The sequence below is a fragment of the Vanacampus margaritifer genome, chromosome 18 (genome assembly GCF_051991255.1).
Source record: "Vanacampus margaritifer isolate UIUO_Vmar chromosome 18, RoL_Vmar_1.0, whole genome shotgun sequence".
In the NCBI taxonomy this organism is placed as follows: domain Eukaryota; kingdom Metazoa; phylum Chordata; class Actinopteri; order Syngnathiformes; family Syngnathidae; genus Vanacampus; species Vanacampus margaritifer.
In genome coordinates this window covers 1,379,316-1,399,331 of record NC_135449.1, presented here as the reverse complement: position 1 = coordinate 1,399,331, position 20,016 = coordinate 1,379,316, and the positions used below count along the sequence as shown (strand labels likewise).

The window sequence follows — 20,016 nt, the reverse complement described above, 5'->3', positions numbered from 1 at the left end:
ATCTATCAAAGATGAAGTAAACAGCATCCCTGAGGGGTCCGAGGGGGGGGGGGGGGGGGGGGGGGCTTTCAAGCTCGCACCTCTGTGATAGCAGCAAGCAGTCGAGTCATTTGAGGCCTTAACGAGTGGCCCGAAGACGGCGACGAGGAGAGCCGACCCGACTAAAAGGGAGCAAATTGAAGGAGGGCTTTGATTGAAAGCTGGTGGGGGGTGGGGGGAGGGGGGGGGGTTGCTCTCCATTAAACCCTGTATTAAAATATGGAGGTGCGCCTAATGAAAAATCAAAGGCGGACAATTTTTCCTGCCTCTTCATCGCGGTTACGCGGTAGGGACGTGTAAAGGCGAGAGAGGAAGACGGGTGGATCGGGGGTTGGGGGGGGGGGGGGGTTGAGGTAGTGGGGGAGGCAGGTGCTGCCGGTGCTAAAGACGGGCAGACAGCGTCGGTTCGCGGGAGGGAATCGATAGAGCAGAGCTGTCGAGGGGGGTGGGGGGTGGAGTGTGTGTGTGTGTGTGTGTATGGGGGGCTTCTAGGGGAATAAAGTGGGCCTCCCTGGGTCAGCACCAGAGAGAAAGGTGAGATTACAGCAAAGTGGAGGAGGGATTTTCCTGACGGGGGGATGCAGCCTACCTGGCAACCAAGCGGCCCATTAGCCCGTGGCTACCTACACAAGGTTCACCCAACACACCCCCCCCCCCCCCCACACCCTCACACACACACACACACAAACACAGACTTCCTCCTCACACCCCATATTTTTGTGGAAAAAGGAAAGAAATACCTTCACTTTTAACCTGTTCCTCCACTTTGTAAGCAGGCTCACTTCTGACCTCCATTTCTGATTCATTTTTTGTTTGATGTCTATTCTCGGGCTCTTATCTAAAATTGAAAACTGTCATAAAAAAAAAAAAAAGTAGACACAAAAGGCGGATGAGTTTGTCTGTGTGTGTGTGTGTGTGTGTGTGTGTGCTTTTTTATTATTTTCACAAAATTATAGAAATTTATTTTTCTTTAAAAAAAAAAAAGAAGAAAGTATGACTTCCTAAAATAATATATGATGATGATAATTTTTCTCAATAGATAATTAACTATCTAAAAGATTTTGTCTATTAGTTTTTTTCTTTAAAAAAACAACAACCTTATTTTTAGAAAATATAACATTGTCCAAAAAAATAAGACTTTTGTTCTTTTCTACACAATCACTACTTTTTAACTAAAAAAATAATAATAATAAATTCTGAAAAATAAGACTTTCTGGAAAATAAATTACAACTTTTTCTTCTTGAAAACTTACTTTTCCCCCTATAAAATATGACTTAAATGACTAAAAATATACAACATTCATTAATATAAAAATATATTTTCGTTTGGGGGTGGAAAAAACAAGTTTTTCTTAGAACAAATACGACTTTTCTCTTCAAAAACAATTATTTAACTATTTAACTTGACTTTAACTTTTTCCTGAAAAACAAATGAGCATTTTCTGAAAATTCCATAAAATGTCATTTTCTCAAAAAAAAAAAAAAAACTCACCATCCTTCATATGATTTTTATTAATTTTTTTACTCAAAAAGCACATTTTCTCCCCATAAAAATATACAGCTTTTGTCCTGGAATCTTCTAAAAATAAATAACTTATTTTCTCCAAAGTAGCACACTCTTTTTTTCAATATATGTATTTTTTCTCGATATGTGTGACTATTAACATAATACCTTTTTTTGTCCACAACTAAGAATATGCACATCTTTACCTCCAAAAAATTCTATCTACAAAAATACACCACTTTCTTTTTAACATATACAAGTATTTATATGAAAAAATACACTAGAGACTACAGTGGAATGGACTTTGTTGAAAATATCCCGCTTTGGATGGAGGCTCACTTCTGACCTCCATTTGTGATTCATTTTTTGTTTGATGTCTGTTCTCGGGCTCTTATCTAAAATTGAAAACTGCCATGAAAAAAAGCAACGCGAGACACAAAAGGCGGACGAGTCGGCCTGCCCGTGTGTGCGTGCAGTGGACATACACTCGCCGGAGACTATCTTGCCTTTTCTTGTAACGTGACCATTGTCGCTCGCCAATGGCGGACGTTATTAGCATGAGAATGCAACGCCACGCACATTGGGACTTAGCCAGATCATTATCGCTATATATTGAGGTGTTACTTTGTTATTTCACATGGCGGGGGACGCATTCACATGCTGATGAGAACACCGCCACCCCTGCCACCTCCCTCCCTCGCTCACGCGGGTCCCCCACCCCGTCCCGCCCCACTTCCAACATGCACGCTCCTGAACCCCCCCCAAACACTTTCCCGGGAGTTCCCGCCGGGTCTTGTCTTGGAATTTGCAACAATAGTACAAATAGCAGGATTCAATTGTTAGCCTGATAGCATTGTTGCCTCAGTCATATTTGAGCGTTTTCGGCTAATAAGAAATAACAACATTTTTAGCAAGCACATTGGTGATGATGTAATGGTTAAAAATGACTTTGGCAATTATGCTATCAAGCTAACGATGTCAATAAAAAAATACTGATGTGCCTGCTAAAAATTCCAGACTCAGGCTAACGATAGTTGCCCAAGTCATATTTTCGAAAAACAAAGAGCAGCACTTTTAGTAAGGGAGTTGCTATTTTATTGATAGCAAGTTTAAAACAACAGCTAACGATATCAATATTAAAAACAACAATGTGCCGGCTAAAAGTGTGTTTTTTACTTAACTATTATTTAACAACTATGCTATTAGGCTAACGAGAGTAGCCTTAGTCATTAGCGAACATTTTGGGAAAATGTTCAAATATAACTATGCTATCAGGCTAATGATATTAATATTGATGTTGAACTAAACAAGGGGGGGAAAGTATTTTTAGCAAACATATTTATATTTTTTTCTATTGGTATTGTAACAGACTTTGGCATTCATGTTATGAGGCTAACAATAATTGGGGGGGCAAAGGTGCACATTTAAATGTTTTGATGGACAAAAAAGAAAAGTCAAATAATTAATGGTGTTTTATGGTAATAAGCGCTACAGAGACTGCTAAAAAAAATACCAAAAAAAAGAAAAGTATTTGTGGTCAAGGCAGTGGCAGAATCCACTGAATGTTTGCTCATTAGAAACACTTAAGATGAGAGGCTGAGAGCAATTTAATTGTATTAAAAAAAAAAAATACATCCATACATGACCTCTTGTTTTTATCGCATTCTGATATTAAAGAGCAAAATGCCAGCGCCTTAAAAAACAGGGAGAGATAGAGAAGCCAAGGATTCATAATATATGTCATTAATACTTCATGAATCCCCCATACTTAAGCCAGTCTTGGCAAAAAAAAAAAAAAAAAAAAACATTGTCACCTATTCTAGTACCCGCTTGTCAGCACATCACTGGGGAGCGGGTGTCACATGTCACTTCTGGTTTGCGGCGCTGCGCGGGACGGGCTGCAGACACCGGGGGTAGGATGGCGAAGAAGAAAGTGATGCGGTAGAAGTGTGTGTGTGTGTGTGTGTGTGTGTGTGAAGGGGGGGGGGGTGGTAGAGGAAGGGGATGTTATCATATCATCGCCCTACGTCTTTATGTTTCCCTCCCTTATTATCTGCGCCATCCCCATCAAGTCACTCAATCACACGAGCCCCGAGGACAGCGAGGGGACCCTGGGAGGGCCTTTTCTTTTCTTTTTTTTCTTTTTTGCACAGCCAGACGAGCATCTGAAAGCTATACTGATAGCTGTCAGCGAGCGACTTTAGAGGGGCTGCGAAAGAGAACCATTTGCAGGCTAACAAACAAACCCCAAAAAAAAAGCTGTGGGCGATGTAGACAAGTGCTAGTGTGAAGAGATCACGTGATTGATGGTGCGTTAAAAGGCACAAATAGACGACAGGCTGGGAAGTGACCAAAAATAAAAAAATCGGCTCTCAGTCGTCTCATTTGGAAAGAATACGCAAAATGGCCACATCAATTTCACCGATTAATTCATTGTAATTCATGCATTGTGATTGCTTTTTATTATCTCAAAATGAGATTATAGTCTTTGACATTTTTTTTTTTAATAATTCTTTATTAAACAAAAAAATCTGGGAAATAACGTTTTCCTCAACAAATATATATCTATATTTTTTAATCAGGAAAAATAAAAAAACATTTGATTTTGATCCCCCCGTTAAATAAAAGTTTAAGAAATAATAATAATAATAATAATAATAAATACAAGTAAATATAGTATAAGTAAATATCAAAATAGGAAATAAAAAATATATAAATATAAAAGCAGTAACGGGTGGTGAAAAATTCCATCAACAATTATGCTATTAGGCTAACAATATCCAGCTTTTTCTAAAACATATCTAAACTTTTGTTCTTCATGTATTGAATCGCAAAAGACGCACATTTCATATCAAGCAGCGACACGCCAAACTATAAACAAGCAAAACAAGACTGATGGCAAAACAATAATGTATATATATCAATATAAAACTAGGAAAACCATAATGACACTGACTGCAAGCACATGGCTCGAGTTGAGCATCCGCGGCTTTTTTTACATGCTGTTCATCGTTCATACTCTGTTCAAGTGCAAGGTGCCTTAACTTGTCGAATAGATTTATTGGCTGTAGTCAACGGTTGGATTTCAGTTGCTGAATATAAAACGTCCACCGCATATCCGAGTTAAGGCTCGTGATTGTGTACAGATTTCAACAAAAGAAAGCTTTTTTTCCAAGAGGAAGCACTCATTTTCACATGATTCGCGAGACTACTCAGCTCAGCGTCCTTGAGTCCCTTAAAAGGCACTATCAAAATCGAAGCTATTATTATTACTATTAAGAATAAGAATGTTAAAAGGCTGCTTGAAACATGTTCTGCATATTCAGTTTCCGTTTATTACCATTGACATCAACTCCAATGTGTAAAATGTGTTCCCTTCACTTGCTTGTGTGACGCCGTCCTCCAACCTTGCTTTTGACCCTCTGCTGTCATTCAAATATAAAAAAAAAAACACACACAAATAAATGGGATTCAGTACGAGCGGGGTGGAGGGGGAAAAAAAAAAAAGGGGGGGCTTATCCGCTAACTTGTGTGTTGTTCAAGATGAGCACCCGACGCGACAAATCCACGAAAAAGGGAAAGGACGGAAGTGTACGACAACAAGATCCGTTTGTTTACATCTTAAATCTCGCCTCGCTTTTTCATGGTGAGCCGCGAGTGCTCAGACTTTGGTGTCACTGATGGGAAGCATGAAAAGAGTCAATCTGCTTTGGCTCCTCAGCCGAATTAGAACAAGTGAGGCGGCGGGGCTTGGGGGGGGGGGGGGGGTGTTCTGTCATGTCCGCCGCTGTTTGACGACGACCGAGGTCATAACAACCAGAGGACTTCATGACGGATTACAACACTGCGAGTGTGTAATGGTGCGGAGACTACATCTCAGCTTTCATAAAAAAAAAAAATTAAAAATGACATTCAAAACTTTCCGTTTTCCGGTCAAGCTTCCGCAACCTTGACTCGTCCCTGACCGCTAATTAAAAAAGTGCCTGTGAATATTCATGCCTGAACGCCGCGCCAACATCTCAAGAAAGTGGCTTTGAGAGCGAGGACTAAATAACGCGGCTCGCGCACTAAAGGGGGAAAACAGTGCTCAAAAGGTCCGCTCAAAGTTGGTTATAATCGATGTCATTTTAGGGATGCAGAAAAAAAACACACAAGCATGTCATTCTCCATGAGGGTACGATCAGAAGACAAAGCTCTGGGGTTTAGAAAAGGCAGAGATCTAGCAAAATGGCCGCCTCTTTGACACAAAGATCCTGCAAAATGGCCGCATGCGAGCATCGAGCCTCGTGTGTTTTGAAAGCAAACAAAGCCAGCTATTGCCATTTCCTGAAATCGCCATCCGCGTAACACAAATAAACGCCTCCCTCAAATAAACATCTGTATTTTCCTGTTGGGGGAAAAATGCTTTCATGCAGTCCCTGCCTAGCTACAACACGACAAACGTACCAATGACATACTGCATTTCACTCAAATAATACCACTTAAGGAAAATAAACACCTGACTGAAATAAAAGGCTTCGCTTTTACCATCTATAACGTTGGATACGGAAAAATTTTTGCACTTGCTTAGAATAGTTGGGGCTGAGTGTGTCTTCCACGTGGAGAAAAATAAAGACCTGACTCAAATAAACACCTCCCATTTCCCATCCATGAAAACAAAATAGAGCTCAGTGACTTCCTGTATGCAAATACCGCATTTCCACAAGAAGCCTTGACCAGGTGTGTTATCCACATAAGAAAAATAAATACCTCACTCAAATTAACGTGACCCATAACTCAGAAAAGTACTGCGGCAACTTTTCTTAATCATCTTTTATTTCCTCCAAAAGTTAGGGCCAGGTGCGTCATCCACTTGGGAAAATAAATGCCTCCCTCAAACAAACTTTTTCAGAAAAGTGACACTGGACAGAAAAAAAATGCCATCCTTTACAGGCAGCGTGAAAGGGGACTATTCAATAGCAATTACTGCCGCAATGACACAAAGTCTGGCACTTTCTCTCGATCTCTTTGCAAGGAACATTCACGTGTCCAGTTTATAGTTTGCGACCATTCACGCACAAAATGGGATTGAGTGTTGTTGGGCCCATTTGAAAGTTGAGGTTATATCCAGAAGGTCACGAATGAAACTGATAGAGCTTTAAAAAAAAAAGAAGAAAAGAATGCAAGGAAAGTTGGGGGGAGGGGATGCGCGGCAACATTCTATTCACCTCATTTTCTATCTGGCAAATAAAGTGCTCCGTATTTCAAGGTTGGACTTTGGAAAGGCATTAATTACCTCCCTGGGCGGCATTCTATCTGCTTTTTCATTTCCAAATGAAAAGGCACAGTCACAGATCCCACTTGACCGTGACTGAAACGTTAAACAAGAGAAGTGAGGGAAAGGATAGGTGAGCATAATGACGCACACGGTGCGACTGAGGCCTCATTGAAGTGAAGTAGGTAAGTGAGTAGGGCTGGGGAGGGGGTCATCGGCGACGGCGGCCATCTTAGAATAAACGCGCACAATGGGACTAAGACAACAAGAGCGGCGGATTGAAAAGAAGCGTCTGGATGAAATGGTATCACGCTCACAAAAGGGGACTTTGGCTGCGGTCCGAACTGGAGGTGATCAATGAAATCCCCCTTCCGACTCATTGTGAGAGAGGGAAAAAAAGATGCCCGCTTCGCAGGCCGACGCCACCTTGACCATCGTCGGCCTCCATTTCGCACTCCATCAATAAGATTTCGTGTTTAATGACTACCAATGAACCTTCGACAAAGTCAAGGATCCGCACGTGGAAAGAGAAACCTCGTTACCGTTTGCTTGTCAATTTGCACGTTTTTGTGGCCACTGGGTGGCGGTACAGGACGGATATGTCGAAAACAATCACGGAAATCTACCCTGGTCTATCTCTATTAATCACGAAATATTTTGATAATCAATTAATCATTTAAAGACCTTTCAGCATGAAATATGCTCAGTTTTCTGTACACTTCCATGAAAGCAGACTGATTATCTTTGTGGTCACAGAATAAATGAAGTCAAGGTACGATTGTGCAAGATGTTTCGATGCTTCACCAAATGAACGCATTAAAAATATGAGCATCGATTAGAAGTGTCTGAATAAATGAAGGCAAACTATCTCCCGCAAGGACATTCACGTCACATGATTTTCACATCTGTTTGACAAAGATGGGAGATCAAGCAAAGCAATAAGAGGATGAATTTTATGATCAGACATCAAAAAAGGGGTAGAGTAATTTGGTAAATGGAGCCCAATTTTGTCCTTGTCATGAACCTTCCACGGTGGGAAGAATCTTGAAGCAATGTCGCCATCAGCTGGACAAAAGGAGGAAGGAGCAGGCTGAGCAGCCGTAACACAAAAAAAAATATTTGCTCTAAAGATTGTTGTTGTTTTTTTAACATGAGCATGGTATGAGTGCAATAAATTGTGTCATTTTTTTATCTATTTTTCTGAAACACACTGACAATCAGTAGTAAATTAAATTTAAATAAACTAATTAAGTTAACTTAAACTCAACTAAATTTGGTTTAATTACCTGTTTATCCCCAAAAACGACATTTTTTTTTAAGTTGGTGGGCATAAATAAAAAAAAAAAAAATGTGTAAAATAGTAAATAATAAATTAAAATAATACATCCATCTATTTTCTATACCACTTGCTCTAATTGAGGTGATGGGTTGAAATAATTAAATAAATAATGAAATTAATTATATTCATTTAATTTAAATAATTAAGTTAACTTAAACCCAATTAAATTTGGTTAACTTTTTTCTGATGAAAAACATTTTATTTATATAATTATATGTATTTATTGTATATAAATAATAAGGTTTACTATTGTATTTTGTCTCAAGTATGTCATCAAATTTATCTCCATTCATTTTTTTTATATGACTTTATTTTGTTTTCCCAATAAACAGCAATGATATATGCATTCTTGTCATTATTATTATTATCATTAATTAATGTAGAATAGTTTATGGCTGACATCTCATCACATTTAGATGTCAAAAGAGATCCCGTTCTTGACACATGATCATTTTAACAGCAAAAACAGAAAATGAAAAAAAGGGAAAAGTGGAGTGTTGTTCCCGAGACGCCGCAGACATGTGCGGACCCCCGCCGTCCCCGCTGGGACGCGGCGACGGGCTCCTTTGAACACGGCGGTCTCTGTTTACCCGATAAATTTGATGAGATTAAGCCGACGTTGGGCCTCCTCTTTGTTTGATCAAAGCGGCGCTTGAGAGGCGCCAGTTTTCTCTGCCTTCTTGAGCAAAGCGCAACCGTTCGGGGCTGCTTTTCATGACACCCCTTGCATTCTCAGTCATTCTCAAAGGGTGGTACGCCGGCTCCCTCTAGTGGTATGCCAATGAATCTATTTTCTAAGGACTGTTCAGTTGTAGTTCATATTTTATTAAAAAAAAATTGTTTTGTTATGGTCAGAGGTGGCAAATTCAGGTCCAGAAAGTAAAATCCCTGCCACAGTTTGGCCTTAGTCTTGGTACAAGCTAGCTCGCTAGCTCCCTAGTAGGTAAACAAGCACCATGGGAGCTAGCTAGGTAGCACCTGTAAGTAAAAACCCTGCCACAGTTTGGCTTTAACTTTATGGAGAGTCATTTATAAAGTTACAGTTAACGATTACAAGGAGTTAAAAGGAGTGTGATACATTAAGTCTTAGATGTGTGTTGAGGCAATTATCTGCCACTAGGGGGCAATAGGGTTTCATGTTGGACTTTGGTGACAGCAGCATTACATTTGTCTTTTCAAATTCAGAGCAATTGGCATTTGGAACATGAAGCACCTCGTGGACTCCAGGCCATTTTGTTCATTGTAAATTACACATATAATAAATAAATCTATTTAGTAGCAAAACAACAAAATTTGAACTCTTTGAGTCTAACGAGCGCTACATCATGTACTTACAAAGTCCTTCTCCAGCTTCTCCACTTCCTGCTTGTAGCTCTTCAGGCGGCTGTTGTACATGGCTCGGCTCTGGACGGGGATCTCGCGCACCTCCAGGTCCATCTGCTCCAACTGACAAAACACATCCAAAGGCAGAGTATAAGAGATCAGCCAGGGCCGTGTTGCAAAAAGGCTCTTTTCCCCACTCTTTTTAACAGATTTGTGAATAATGAGGAAACGTAGCTAAATTCTAATGCTAATTGCTGCAAAACGGAAACAGATAGAAATATGCTCCAATCTTTCTTTTGGTAGCTTCTATGTTTTTATAGCAATGGAACACAATATTCTGTGGGCTTTGCAAAATCAGTCAAAATCCAGTCAAACAGCCGGGAGCAGAGGGGGTTGCTTCAGTGAAAATGGCTGCCAGTGAATCAGTTAAGAGTCAACTGTCCATTTTTTTACATTCCTGGTTGGTTACATTTATTCCCATGTATTTATGATTATGAATTTCCATAGAAAGTTTGCAACTCGACAAATTCCTTGAATGTTGCAAGCCTTCTCGTTGATCTGTGTACTTGTCAGCGTGATTTCATTTACATGTGGCGTGGCATAAACAAGACAGCTCTGAAAATAGTCAACTTGAGCAAACGACAAAAGCGGCGCGCTGTTAATTAAGCGCGTTCCCGTTGCAGATCGCAAAGCGGCGTCACTCATCTGACGACCATGAAAGTTGTGACAGAGGAAGACGTCGACAAAAAAATCCGCGGAGATGAGGTGCAAGTGCATTTGATGCGTGGCTAAGGCGGCTGTTTTGACTAATCAACGTGACATAACGAGACGATTTGTCTCTTGTCGGGCTCGTTTGCATGAGGACCCCCGCTTCGAGATAACGGCTTGAAATGTGTCACGGTGGGTGTCACTTAAAAAAACGAAACAAAAAGCAGGACATTAACGGGCGAGTAATCAGGCAAACGCGGGGAGCCTCCTCGCTGTTCCACGCTCGCGCCCAGTTCGTTATTTAGGAAATGCAAATGAGCCGTCAAAGACGTACCAACTCTCTGACTTCTTCAAGCTGTTTGTCGACATTTAGAACCAGCTGTGTCTTCTCCTCTGAAAGGGAAGAAGAAGAGAAGACATATTGATCAGGAGGCGCTCGGTGACAACAGCCCCCGCAAAAGGTGCCAATGGTGGTGGCGGAGCAGGGGGAAAAAAATGCAACATGAGGACACGTTTGAAGATATATTTACACATTGTCGGCGCGTTTGCGTGACGCCTCGTGCTTATTGGCGTGCGCGGGAGAAGCCTTTGTTGGCTGCCAAGACGCCTCGACGTGGTGTCAGCTCGGCTCGCGAGTCGGGAAAAGCGGCGCGCGCTCCTCTCACCCCGGAGGGCTTCATCTTCAACATCGCCCCGTTGGAACGTGCATTCATTCGGCCGGCCGCATTATTTGTCGCATTGATTATATTTGTTGTGATGTTTTCATGGCAACAAACCGCAATGGAACCAAAGGGCCAGGTCAATTGAATCCAGTTCGATTCCAGATTTAATTCCCGCTTCAATTGGATTTTCAATTCTATTCGGATTCAATTTCTGGTTTAATTTGATTTCCGATTCGAATCATTTCTGATTCCATTCTAAATTCAATTTCTAGCGTGATGTTATCTCCAATTTAATTTCAGATTCCGTTTCCGATTTGATTTCTGATCTGTCAGGCTGCACTCGATGTAGAGTAACCAGAAGGTTGGCTGTTCGATCCCCGCTCTCCTCAAGTCATTGCCTTGAGCAAGGCACTTCACACGCATTGCCTCCAGTGCTACTCACACTGGTGTATGGAAGGTGTGAATGTTTGGCGGTGGTCGGAGGGGCCGTAGGCGCACACTGGCAGCCTCGTTTCCGTCAGAATTCCCCAGGACAGCTGTGGCTACTTAAGTAGTTTACCGTCACCACAGTGTGGATGTGTGAGTGCATGAATAATGTATCTGTTTCATTGAAAAAAGCGTCTTTTGAGTGTTTAATTAGATAGAAAAGCGCCATATAAATCTGATGCATTATTATTATTATTATTATTATCGGAATACGTGGCTTCCTGTAAACCAGACTCCTGTCACCCTCCACTTGGTGTGGAACAAATTCCATTGTAGATGCACGTTGCATTATGATTTCCGATTCGGATTTAATATCAGAATTAATTCCCAATATTATTTGGGATTTGACTTCTGATTTGATTGGTGATTTAATTATGGACTCAATTTTTGGTTCAATTCTTTTCATTTATTTTTATTAAAATCCAACTTCCGATTCAATTTCAGATTTGATTTCCAATTCAATTGTCAGGTTCAATTGAAGTTTATGTTCCGGATTCAATTTGTAATTCTAATTTAATTCTGTATTTAATTTGAATTATTATTTCCAATTTGACTTGATTGATATGGACTTGATTTTTGGTTCTATTATTTTTTTCAATTAAACCCAACTATCAAATGTATTCCAGATTCCATTTTTAGATCCAATTGGTTCATCATTGATGTTTGTGAAACAGTGCAATTAGGAATTTTTCTGACTCTATTCAATACCGGCGATTCATTTCAAATTTGATTTCAGATTCAAATATCTGATTCGATTTCTGATTTGAATCTTCTTGTATGTCACCCTGCAGTTGTTATGGAATAGATTGGTGTTGAAATCAGGGAAGGGGCTTCGTTTAGTTATTATTATATCTTTATTAACTATTTTACGTTAATGAGACGTAATTTGCTATTATTTTTTATTCACTTTCAAAGTGTGATTTTTAAAGCTCATAATTGTGTCATAATAAGCCGTAAATATCAAGATGTAAACAGAAAGCATTAGGTCCTTTACTTGTCAGTGGAAATGACACTACGATAATCAGGACATAAAATATAAAGACTTAATGAGTCAAGACTACACAAAACGTATATTATGTTATTAATGAACGATTATTGGATTTTCAACACAGGTTTGAGGCTCCACCTGCGATCTTAAGCTAGCCTTGTCAAACGACGCTCACGATTGCATTCTCTTACCTCCACCCAGCTTGGGAATTCTGCCGATTTTGTTGGTAATTTCCGCTGTGGCGGTTCCAAAGTCCTGCTCATAGGCTTCGAAGTCTGAAGACATGTTGTCGTGTGTGTTTAAATGGAAGTTATCGCTGAGGTTTCAAGCTCAGAATAATAAAAACAGCAGCTCTCGGGTGTCTCTTCCTTGTGTCGCAGTAAAATATGTCCGTCGCTGAAGTGCACTTGGATGGTCCATCTTCTGTTTATGTTTTTGTGACACTATAAATCGTGAATTTAATATAAATTAGTTATACTTCGTTATTGTTAATTAATTCATAATCCAATTTGGTGTTTGGTGTTTAATATAAAGTATATTAATAATTGCGTTCTAACATTGGATGGTAACTTCCTAAAATGCCCGGAACATACAATGGCACGAGAAGAGTTCTTACCGCTACACAGACGAAGGGATAAGAAACAAGGAAGTGGCTGGGATGGTCGTTTTAAGTGACCTCTTTTTCATTATCATTCAAACCCAAATATCAGCGCAAACGCTGAGTTTTAAATCCGTAAGTAACATATCATTGGGCGTTTGTGTTGACTTATTCGTAAATTCATTTTGGACGCTTGTCTTGAGCTATTTGCTAACGAGCTAGCCGACTAGCAAGTCTCGACGTTAATATCGTGACGTAAAACAGGTTAAAATGGACCACACAAAGATGTATTATTCCATGTAATGTTTTTGCTTGTTTTGTTTTTCTTGACCCGAAATACCTGCTGTAGTTTGTTAAACCAATTACTTAGTTTAAATTTAAACGATTTCTCTTTGCTTTCAAAATGCTTGTTGAAAGCAAATTCAAAGACATCAAAGATATGTCGTTTTTTTATTTGAGATATAGACCAGACACAGCTGGTATTTTTCGTCACTAAAAGTAATTATGATTGCATCTTCCTTCCAAGATTGGGATCTGGAGTGCGTCCCAAGCATAGTACACTCCTGAGAGCACCAGCAGAGGATGCTGCTCTCTCCCAGGACGAACAAGAATGGCACACAGGTCGTCCTGCTGATCCCAGATCAACCTTGTTTCTTGATCACTGGAAGCAGAAGCGTCGAAATATGTGCACCGTCCTCACCGCTGACTTTGCAAGATAACACAAAGTAACCCGTCGGATCCTTACGTTTCAATAGTCGTCATCATGAACTTGGTGGCGTGGGAGAACTTGCATGAGGTGCGCCGGTTGTGCCACTGGGGGCCGGTCATCGCCCTTTCCGTCATCGCCGTGTGCTCCACGGTAGCCGTGCTGGATTCCATCATCTGGTACTGGCCTCTGGACACGGCCGGCGGTAGCATCAACTTTATCATGCTCCTCAATTGGACCGTCCTCATCCTCTACAACTACTTCAATGCCATGTTTGTCGGGCCGGGGTACATCCCTGTCGGTTGGAAGCCGGTAAGTCAACCCTGTCAGTGGGGATCATGACGTGCGATTTCATACCCTGCGTTCATTTGTGTACACGTCCCAAACAGGAGAATCAAGAGGACGCCCAGTACTTGCAGTATTGCAAAGTGTGCCAGGGGTTCAAGGCCCCGAGGTCTCACCACTGCCGCAAGTGTAACAGGTGCAAGCCACACGCCACATTTTAAAGCAATTCTCAGTGGAAATAATGCAAATTGCAGTATGTTGGTGTTAATTTTGTCAACGAAAACTAAACAAAAATAAGTTTATCAATGCACATTTTTCACCAGACTTAGACTAGACTAAAACTCTCACTAATAAACATTAACTGACTAAATCAATATGCATTTTCGTCCACGAATGAAGACAAGTCGAAAATTTACTTCACTTAATAAAAACTGGACTAAAATCTATGGACAGTTTAGTTCATGAACAAAAACGAGACGAAAATTATTTTATTTTGTTAAATCTTGTCTTTACTAATCTGTCACTGTGACACTGACATGTGACACACAGTGCCCCCCCCCCCCCATCCTGACAGACAGAAGGTGGATTCACAGTGAATGGTTTAAAAATGTATAATTTAACATTAATCCAACGGCTATAACGTTCCAAACAAAACACGAATCCGACCGCTAACTAATGCCGGCTAACTTACTAGCTCATAGCGTGGAACCATAGTGACCACTTATTGATACACTGTAATTGTTGTTTTTCAAGAAAAAGATGAAAGAACATTTTATGTGAAATAGTTTTGCTGTAGTCGACTAAAAATAAAAACGGGATGAGGTTGACCAACTTATGATTAAAAACTAACAAGCTTGATTGAAACTGGGCTAAAACTGAGACTACATTTTAAAATGGCGGATAAAGTTAACACTCCAGTATAGACATTTTTATAGTCATTCTTTCACCCTAAAATTTGATGACTTGACCCAAAATACACAAAAATTTAAATGTACAGATACTAAAAAAATGTGTACAATGGAAATTTTTCCTGCGCCTACAAAAAAAATTGCTGGTTCCATCAATATGTGTTAAATCCCCACAGGTGCGTGATGAAGATGGACCACCACTGCCCCTGGATCAACAACTGCTGCGGCCACCAGAACCACGCCTACTTCACCAGCTTCCTGCTGCTGGCCCCGCTGGGCTGCGCGCACGCCGCCGCCATCTTCATCATGACCATGTACACGCAGCTCTCCGAGAGGGTGAGCGCCACTGCTCGTGCTTTTAACACCATACAATGAACCGTCGCTATGGACACCTGCTTATTTTTTTTCTTTTTGGTTTTAATAATTGATAGTTTTATGTCACAAACTATGATGACACTTTCAGCAAATCGCTGAGGGTAAGAATGTAAATAACTAAATTTGTGAATAACAAACCACAAAATAAGCAAGATTAAATTTACTACTTTCCTATTTGCCATTTTGTTGTTATTTTTTACTCAATGATGCAGTGATCTCTTTTTTTTTTTTTTTTTTTTTTTTAAATTGTATGTACGTCACAAGATGGTGCCACAGCACAACTTTTCTATTAGACATGGCTTTGGCGCCATTTTGTGGTATATTAGGGTGTCCATAAATAGAGTGAATTGGCGAGTTCCGATTCTATCTACACTATAAAATGACCAATAGCGTACCGATTTCCTGCAGATCTCATTCGGTTGGAGCACGGTGAAGATCGACATGAGCGCCATCCGTCAGAGCCAGCCCCTCATGCCCTTCAGCGTGTCCGCCTTCGCCGCCACACTCTTCGCCTTGGGCCTGGCGCTCGGCACCACCATCGCCGTCGGCATGCTCTTCGTCATACAGGTGCGTTCCAACAGGGGCGGACATTTTGTGCTGGCGCGGCTTGAACGGGAGCCGACATGCACTGAAATAGAATTTTTTGCTATTCATCATAGCAGTGATTTGCCAACCGTTTTTCAGATTTTTTTTTTTTCCTAATGTAAACGAGTACTTTGGCAAAGTAAGGTATAAATATACATGTTAAATTATTTACCTATTTATTTTCCTAGCTGAAAGTCGTCCTTCGAAACAAAACCTCAGTAGAGTCGTGGATCGAGGAAAAGGTCAGTATAATTGTCTTATTATTTGTGTGCTCATTTGTGCTTTTTCTTTGGCTTTTTTTGCATTTCATTTCAACATTACTCGAAAGAATAATTATTACATCAAAATGTACACACCACACCCTGAGAGGTGAAGAATGTGTGAAATTACATACATGTGAACTGTCCACGTTTGTCATTGTGTTGTTGTTGTTATTTTGTGTGTTTGTTTTTTACAATTTTGAGGGAATGATTTTGCTTGTACAGTATTTTACAGACTTATCAATTCCAGCAATAGCTATGAAATGCCACTAGGTGACAGTGTTGCTCTGCAAACATCTTTCTCTTCCTTCTCGTGATCTCCTCAAAGGACAAGTAGTTTTCCTCGGGTGGCAGATATGGCATATTTATATAAATGCATTTATTTATTGAAACTAAATCTCGGATTTTCTTTGCACAAAAAAACTGTGTAAATGACATACTCCATATGAACAGTCAAAGCGATGTCATTCTCTTAAATAAATTGACAAAGCAGCATCTTTACCTAAATCTCAAGACAACTGTATATAAATGATTAGAGCTACAGAAAGAAGAAGCGATGTAAGGTCATTTATTTGTACTTTAAAAAAATTGTTATTCTTCACTGTAATCATGATCTTGGAACTGATGTGTGTTCATTTATATGCATTGGTTTTCTCATGTATTTTTGTACACGTGATACAAGATAACTTATTCCGGCAATAAATGTCCTTCCTGCGGGACCAATGAAAGACTGGGCTTGTCCCCCGTCCAAGCAGGCCAAAGACAGAATACAGCACTACCAAACCGGGGAGGCGTTCATCTTCCCGTACGACCTCGGCAGCCGCTGGCTCAACTTGAAGGAGGTCTTCACGTGGTCGGGGGCGCCCAAAGGAGACGGCATCCTGTGGCCCGTCCACCCCAAGTGTCACCAGCACACCTTAACGGTCAGCTTGCCTTCCGTTCTCATCCCATCGTGTCCATGTAGCAAGCGGGTCCGTTTTAATTGCGCTTGTCCCGTTGCCTCAGATCGAGCAACTCAAGCAGAAGGCCGACAAACGAGTGAGAAGTGTAAGTACCAGCCGGCGACAAAGCGTGGCCAGGCCAGGATTTTCTTCTTCATTGATTTTATTGTGTGAAATTGATGGCAAATTCAAGAAGTAACATGCAGTGCTCCACTGGGAAATATGATTCTGATTAACTCTTTCACTGCCAAAAACGTTAAATAACGTTTAGTAAAATCCTATGGAGTGCCAAAGACGTTAAAAGATGTTTGGTTTTTTTTCAAAACAGAGGTGAAACGAACCATTTTCTATTGTTGATTACTGAAAAACGGAATAAGGTAGAAACAAACTTTTTTTTCTGATGAAAGATGAGAGTCCAATCTTTCATTTGGTAGTATGTGTGTTTCCATAGTCCAAACACATCATTTTCTGTGGACCTTGAAAGATCAGTCAAAAATGCTTAAATCGGTTGGCACCCACGGCATTCCTTTTCTGAAAACGTCTGGCAGTCAAAGAGTTAATATGTCTGAATAATATAGAAATTAATATTGTAATAGTATTTTTAATTTATTAAATTTTCCCAATGAATTTGACTAGAACCGTTATCCTTATTTCGAGCAAATAGATTATTATACTAAAAAAAATCATCTTTTTCCACAAAATATGTGATGATACTTAAAATCAAAGAATTAGTAATAATAAAAATAATAATACTAATATTTTGGGGTTAAATATGTTTTTTCAATGTATTTTCCCAATGTTCCTGTAACGTCTACAATTATAATGAAGGATGAAGAAGCACAAACCTGTTAGAATAACCCAAATGTTGTGGTGTGGCTCGGCCAGCAGGTCCAGTACCAGGCGGTGGAGGACTACAATGGCGCTTGCTGTCCTATGACCAAGGGCATCCAAACCTTTTTCCGGACCCCTTGCACAGAGGAGCCCAGGATACCCCTACAACGGGGAGAAACTATCCTGGCCACCCGTGGCACCAAGTAAGTATCTTATTCTTGTTTTTAAGAACACTTTTTGCCTACTTATTTGGTTCAACGATATTATTAGTGCAAGTGTAAGCGGGAATATTTCTGCTCTGACCATGTAATTCTTCTCAGATGATTAACGACCTATCTTATCCTCCTTTTAGATGGTGGATGTATGGAGACAAAGTGTTAAATGAGAAGCAAACAAGAGGTAAAAGCAACAAAAAAACAAAAATCATTCATTAATACTGTTGATGAGTTGTTTATGTATGTAACATGGGTTCATGATTGTGTACATTGTGAATGCACACTGCCTAATGGGCCTGTCTTAAGTTTTTTAGTGCCATCTAGTGGCACCTAAACACAATTACAAAATGTTTATTTGCAGATTCTCACTTTAACTCTTTGACTGCCAGACGTTTTCAGAAAAGGGATGCCGTGGGTGCCAGCCGATTTAAGCATTTTTGACTGATATTTCAAGGTCCACAGAAAATTATGTGTTTGGACTATGGAAACACACATACTACCAAATGAAAGATTGGACTCTCATCTTTCATCAGAAAAAAAAGTTTGTTACTACCTTATTCCGTTTTTCAGTAATCAACAATAGAAAATGGTTAGTTTCACCTCTGTTTTGAAAAAAACGTATTTTAACGTCTTTGGCACTCCTCCATAGGATTTTACTAAACGTTATTTAACGTTTTTGGCAGTCAAAGAGGTAAGTGCAGTTCATCGTTTTCAAACCAATGCCTAAACAATTTTTTTGTTTTCAGCGGGGGATCGCATCCGTGGATGGTTTCCGCGGCGGTGCGTGGAGAAGTGCCATTACGACACCGCAGCCGTCGACGGCGCCGCCGATAAGAAGGTCAACTGACGCGGCCGGCCACTCCCGTATGCCGATGTCACTCTCGGTGCTGCAAATCTCGCTGCGTACATATTCTGGTCAACACACGTTTTGATACTGACTTCAATTTGTCAACAACAAAACATTACTGAGCATCAGTCATGTGGGTTGAAGAAGAGTCTGAATTTCAACAAGGCTTTATTGTGACTACATAACATGTTGGACTTGAATTGTGTTGTTGTTGTTTTTTTACTCGTGCCAATGTTGTGCATTTTTTGCTAATTATGCAATGCCTCTGCTGCCCCAGCCGGCCAACCCCCAGGGCCACGTCATGCAACTCTTTCTACTACTGTAGCCCATTAAATAGTGCTTGATTTGTTTTTATGTTTTGTAAAAACAAGCTGTTTGCCTCAAATTAAAAAGATTTCAAAACATTCTCAGAGACTCTTTGTATTCTACATTATGTTCTAATTCCACAGGAATGAACTTGGAACCATATTATCCCTCCTGCTATTTTCTATGGCGATTGTCCTCATGGTGAGGCTGGATCATATCCACACGGTGAGAAGCACGGTACATGCAACCCTGGTCACAAGCCAAACGATTTTGTGACATAAAAATAAGACAAGGATTAATTTATAAGATGTACATATCAAGTGAAAAAAAATCTGAGAAAGTTAAAAACAAAACATGTGATCCCACCCTCTTATAAATGGGTATGTGGCTGTGTTCAAAATTAACCAATCACGCTTGAATTTGTGCCAAATGGTAGTCAACACAGCTGTTCGAGTAGGCTTTTCCTGACAATTCATTCTTGTCACATCTTAGCCACACATGGTCAACAGAGACCATCCACAGCATCAAGGGCATCTCATTGTTCAATTATATTATAGTCAAAACCAGGTGCATACCAATTCCAAAGTTTCTCCCAGGCACTCAAATAAATTGCCGGCTAACATCGAAACAGCTTGGGTGGAATTGATGACATGAAGAGTAATTCTTGATTTATTTGTATTTTTTTTAAGAAATATTGATTGAACTGAAAACAAAAAATTGCAGCAGCAAAAGGGCACATTTTTATATACAGAACTTTTTTATTTTTTTGAATTCAAAAATGGATGATGGATGGATGTCAACAATTTTTCGTCCGCCACACAAAATAAACTACACATCCCAAAAACCACTGCGGTTT

General features: G+C 40.1%; 2 protein-coding genes across 6 annotated transcripts in view; one reads left to right on the top strand and one right to left on the bottom strand.

Moving 5' to 3' along the window:
- The window catches only part of vti1a (vesicle transport through interaction with t-SNAREs 1A), a 106,201-nt gene extending 93,524 nt beyond the window's left edge, over positions 1 to 12,677 (bottom strand). For all 4 annotated transcript variants that reach the window (XM_077551500.1, XM_077551498.1, XM_077551501.1 and 1 more), the window contains exons 1-3: positions 12,495 to 12,677; positions 10,502 to 10,560; positions 9,472 to 9,582 (exon numbers count right to left, since the gene is read on the bottom strand). In XM_077551500.1, coding sequence (XP_077407626.1) covers positions 9,472 to 9,582; positions 10,502 to 10,560; positions 12,495 to 12,588 — 264 coding nt within the window. In that variant the 5' untranslated portion in view covers positions 12,589 to 12,677. The remainder of the gene's footprint in view (positions 1 to 9,471; positions 9,583 to 10,501; positions 10,561 to 12,494) is intronic.
- Positions 12,678 to 12,893: 216 nt separating this feature from the next.
- On the top strand, positions 12,894 to 19,268 carry zdhhc6 (zDHHC palmitoyltransferase 6). 2 transcript variants are annotated; one of them, XM_077551763.1, is made up of 11 exons: positions 12,894 to 13,036; positions 13,428 to 13,919; positions 13,997 to 14,088; positions 14,977 to 15,136; positions 15,584 to 15,742; positions 15,949 to 16,002; positions 16,776 to 16,943; positions 17,026 to 17,067; positions 17,850 to 17,995; positions 18,145 to 18,191; positions 18,754 to 19,268. In XM_077551763.1, the coding sequence occupies exons 2-11, from the start codon at positions 13,665 to 13,667 to the stop codon at positions 18,852 to 18,854; spliced, it is 1,224 nt and encodes a 407-aa protein (XP_077407889.1). In that variant the 5' UTR covers positions 12,894 to 13,036; positions 13,428 to 13,664; the 3' UTR covers positions 18,855 to 19,268. The 2 variants fall into 2 exon arrangements, with proteins under 2 accessions (XP_077407889.1, XP_077407888.1); XM_077551762.1 differs by having other exon boundaries at positions 17,847 to 17,995.
- Positions 19,269 to 20,016: the final 748 nt, after the last annotated feature.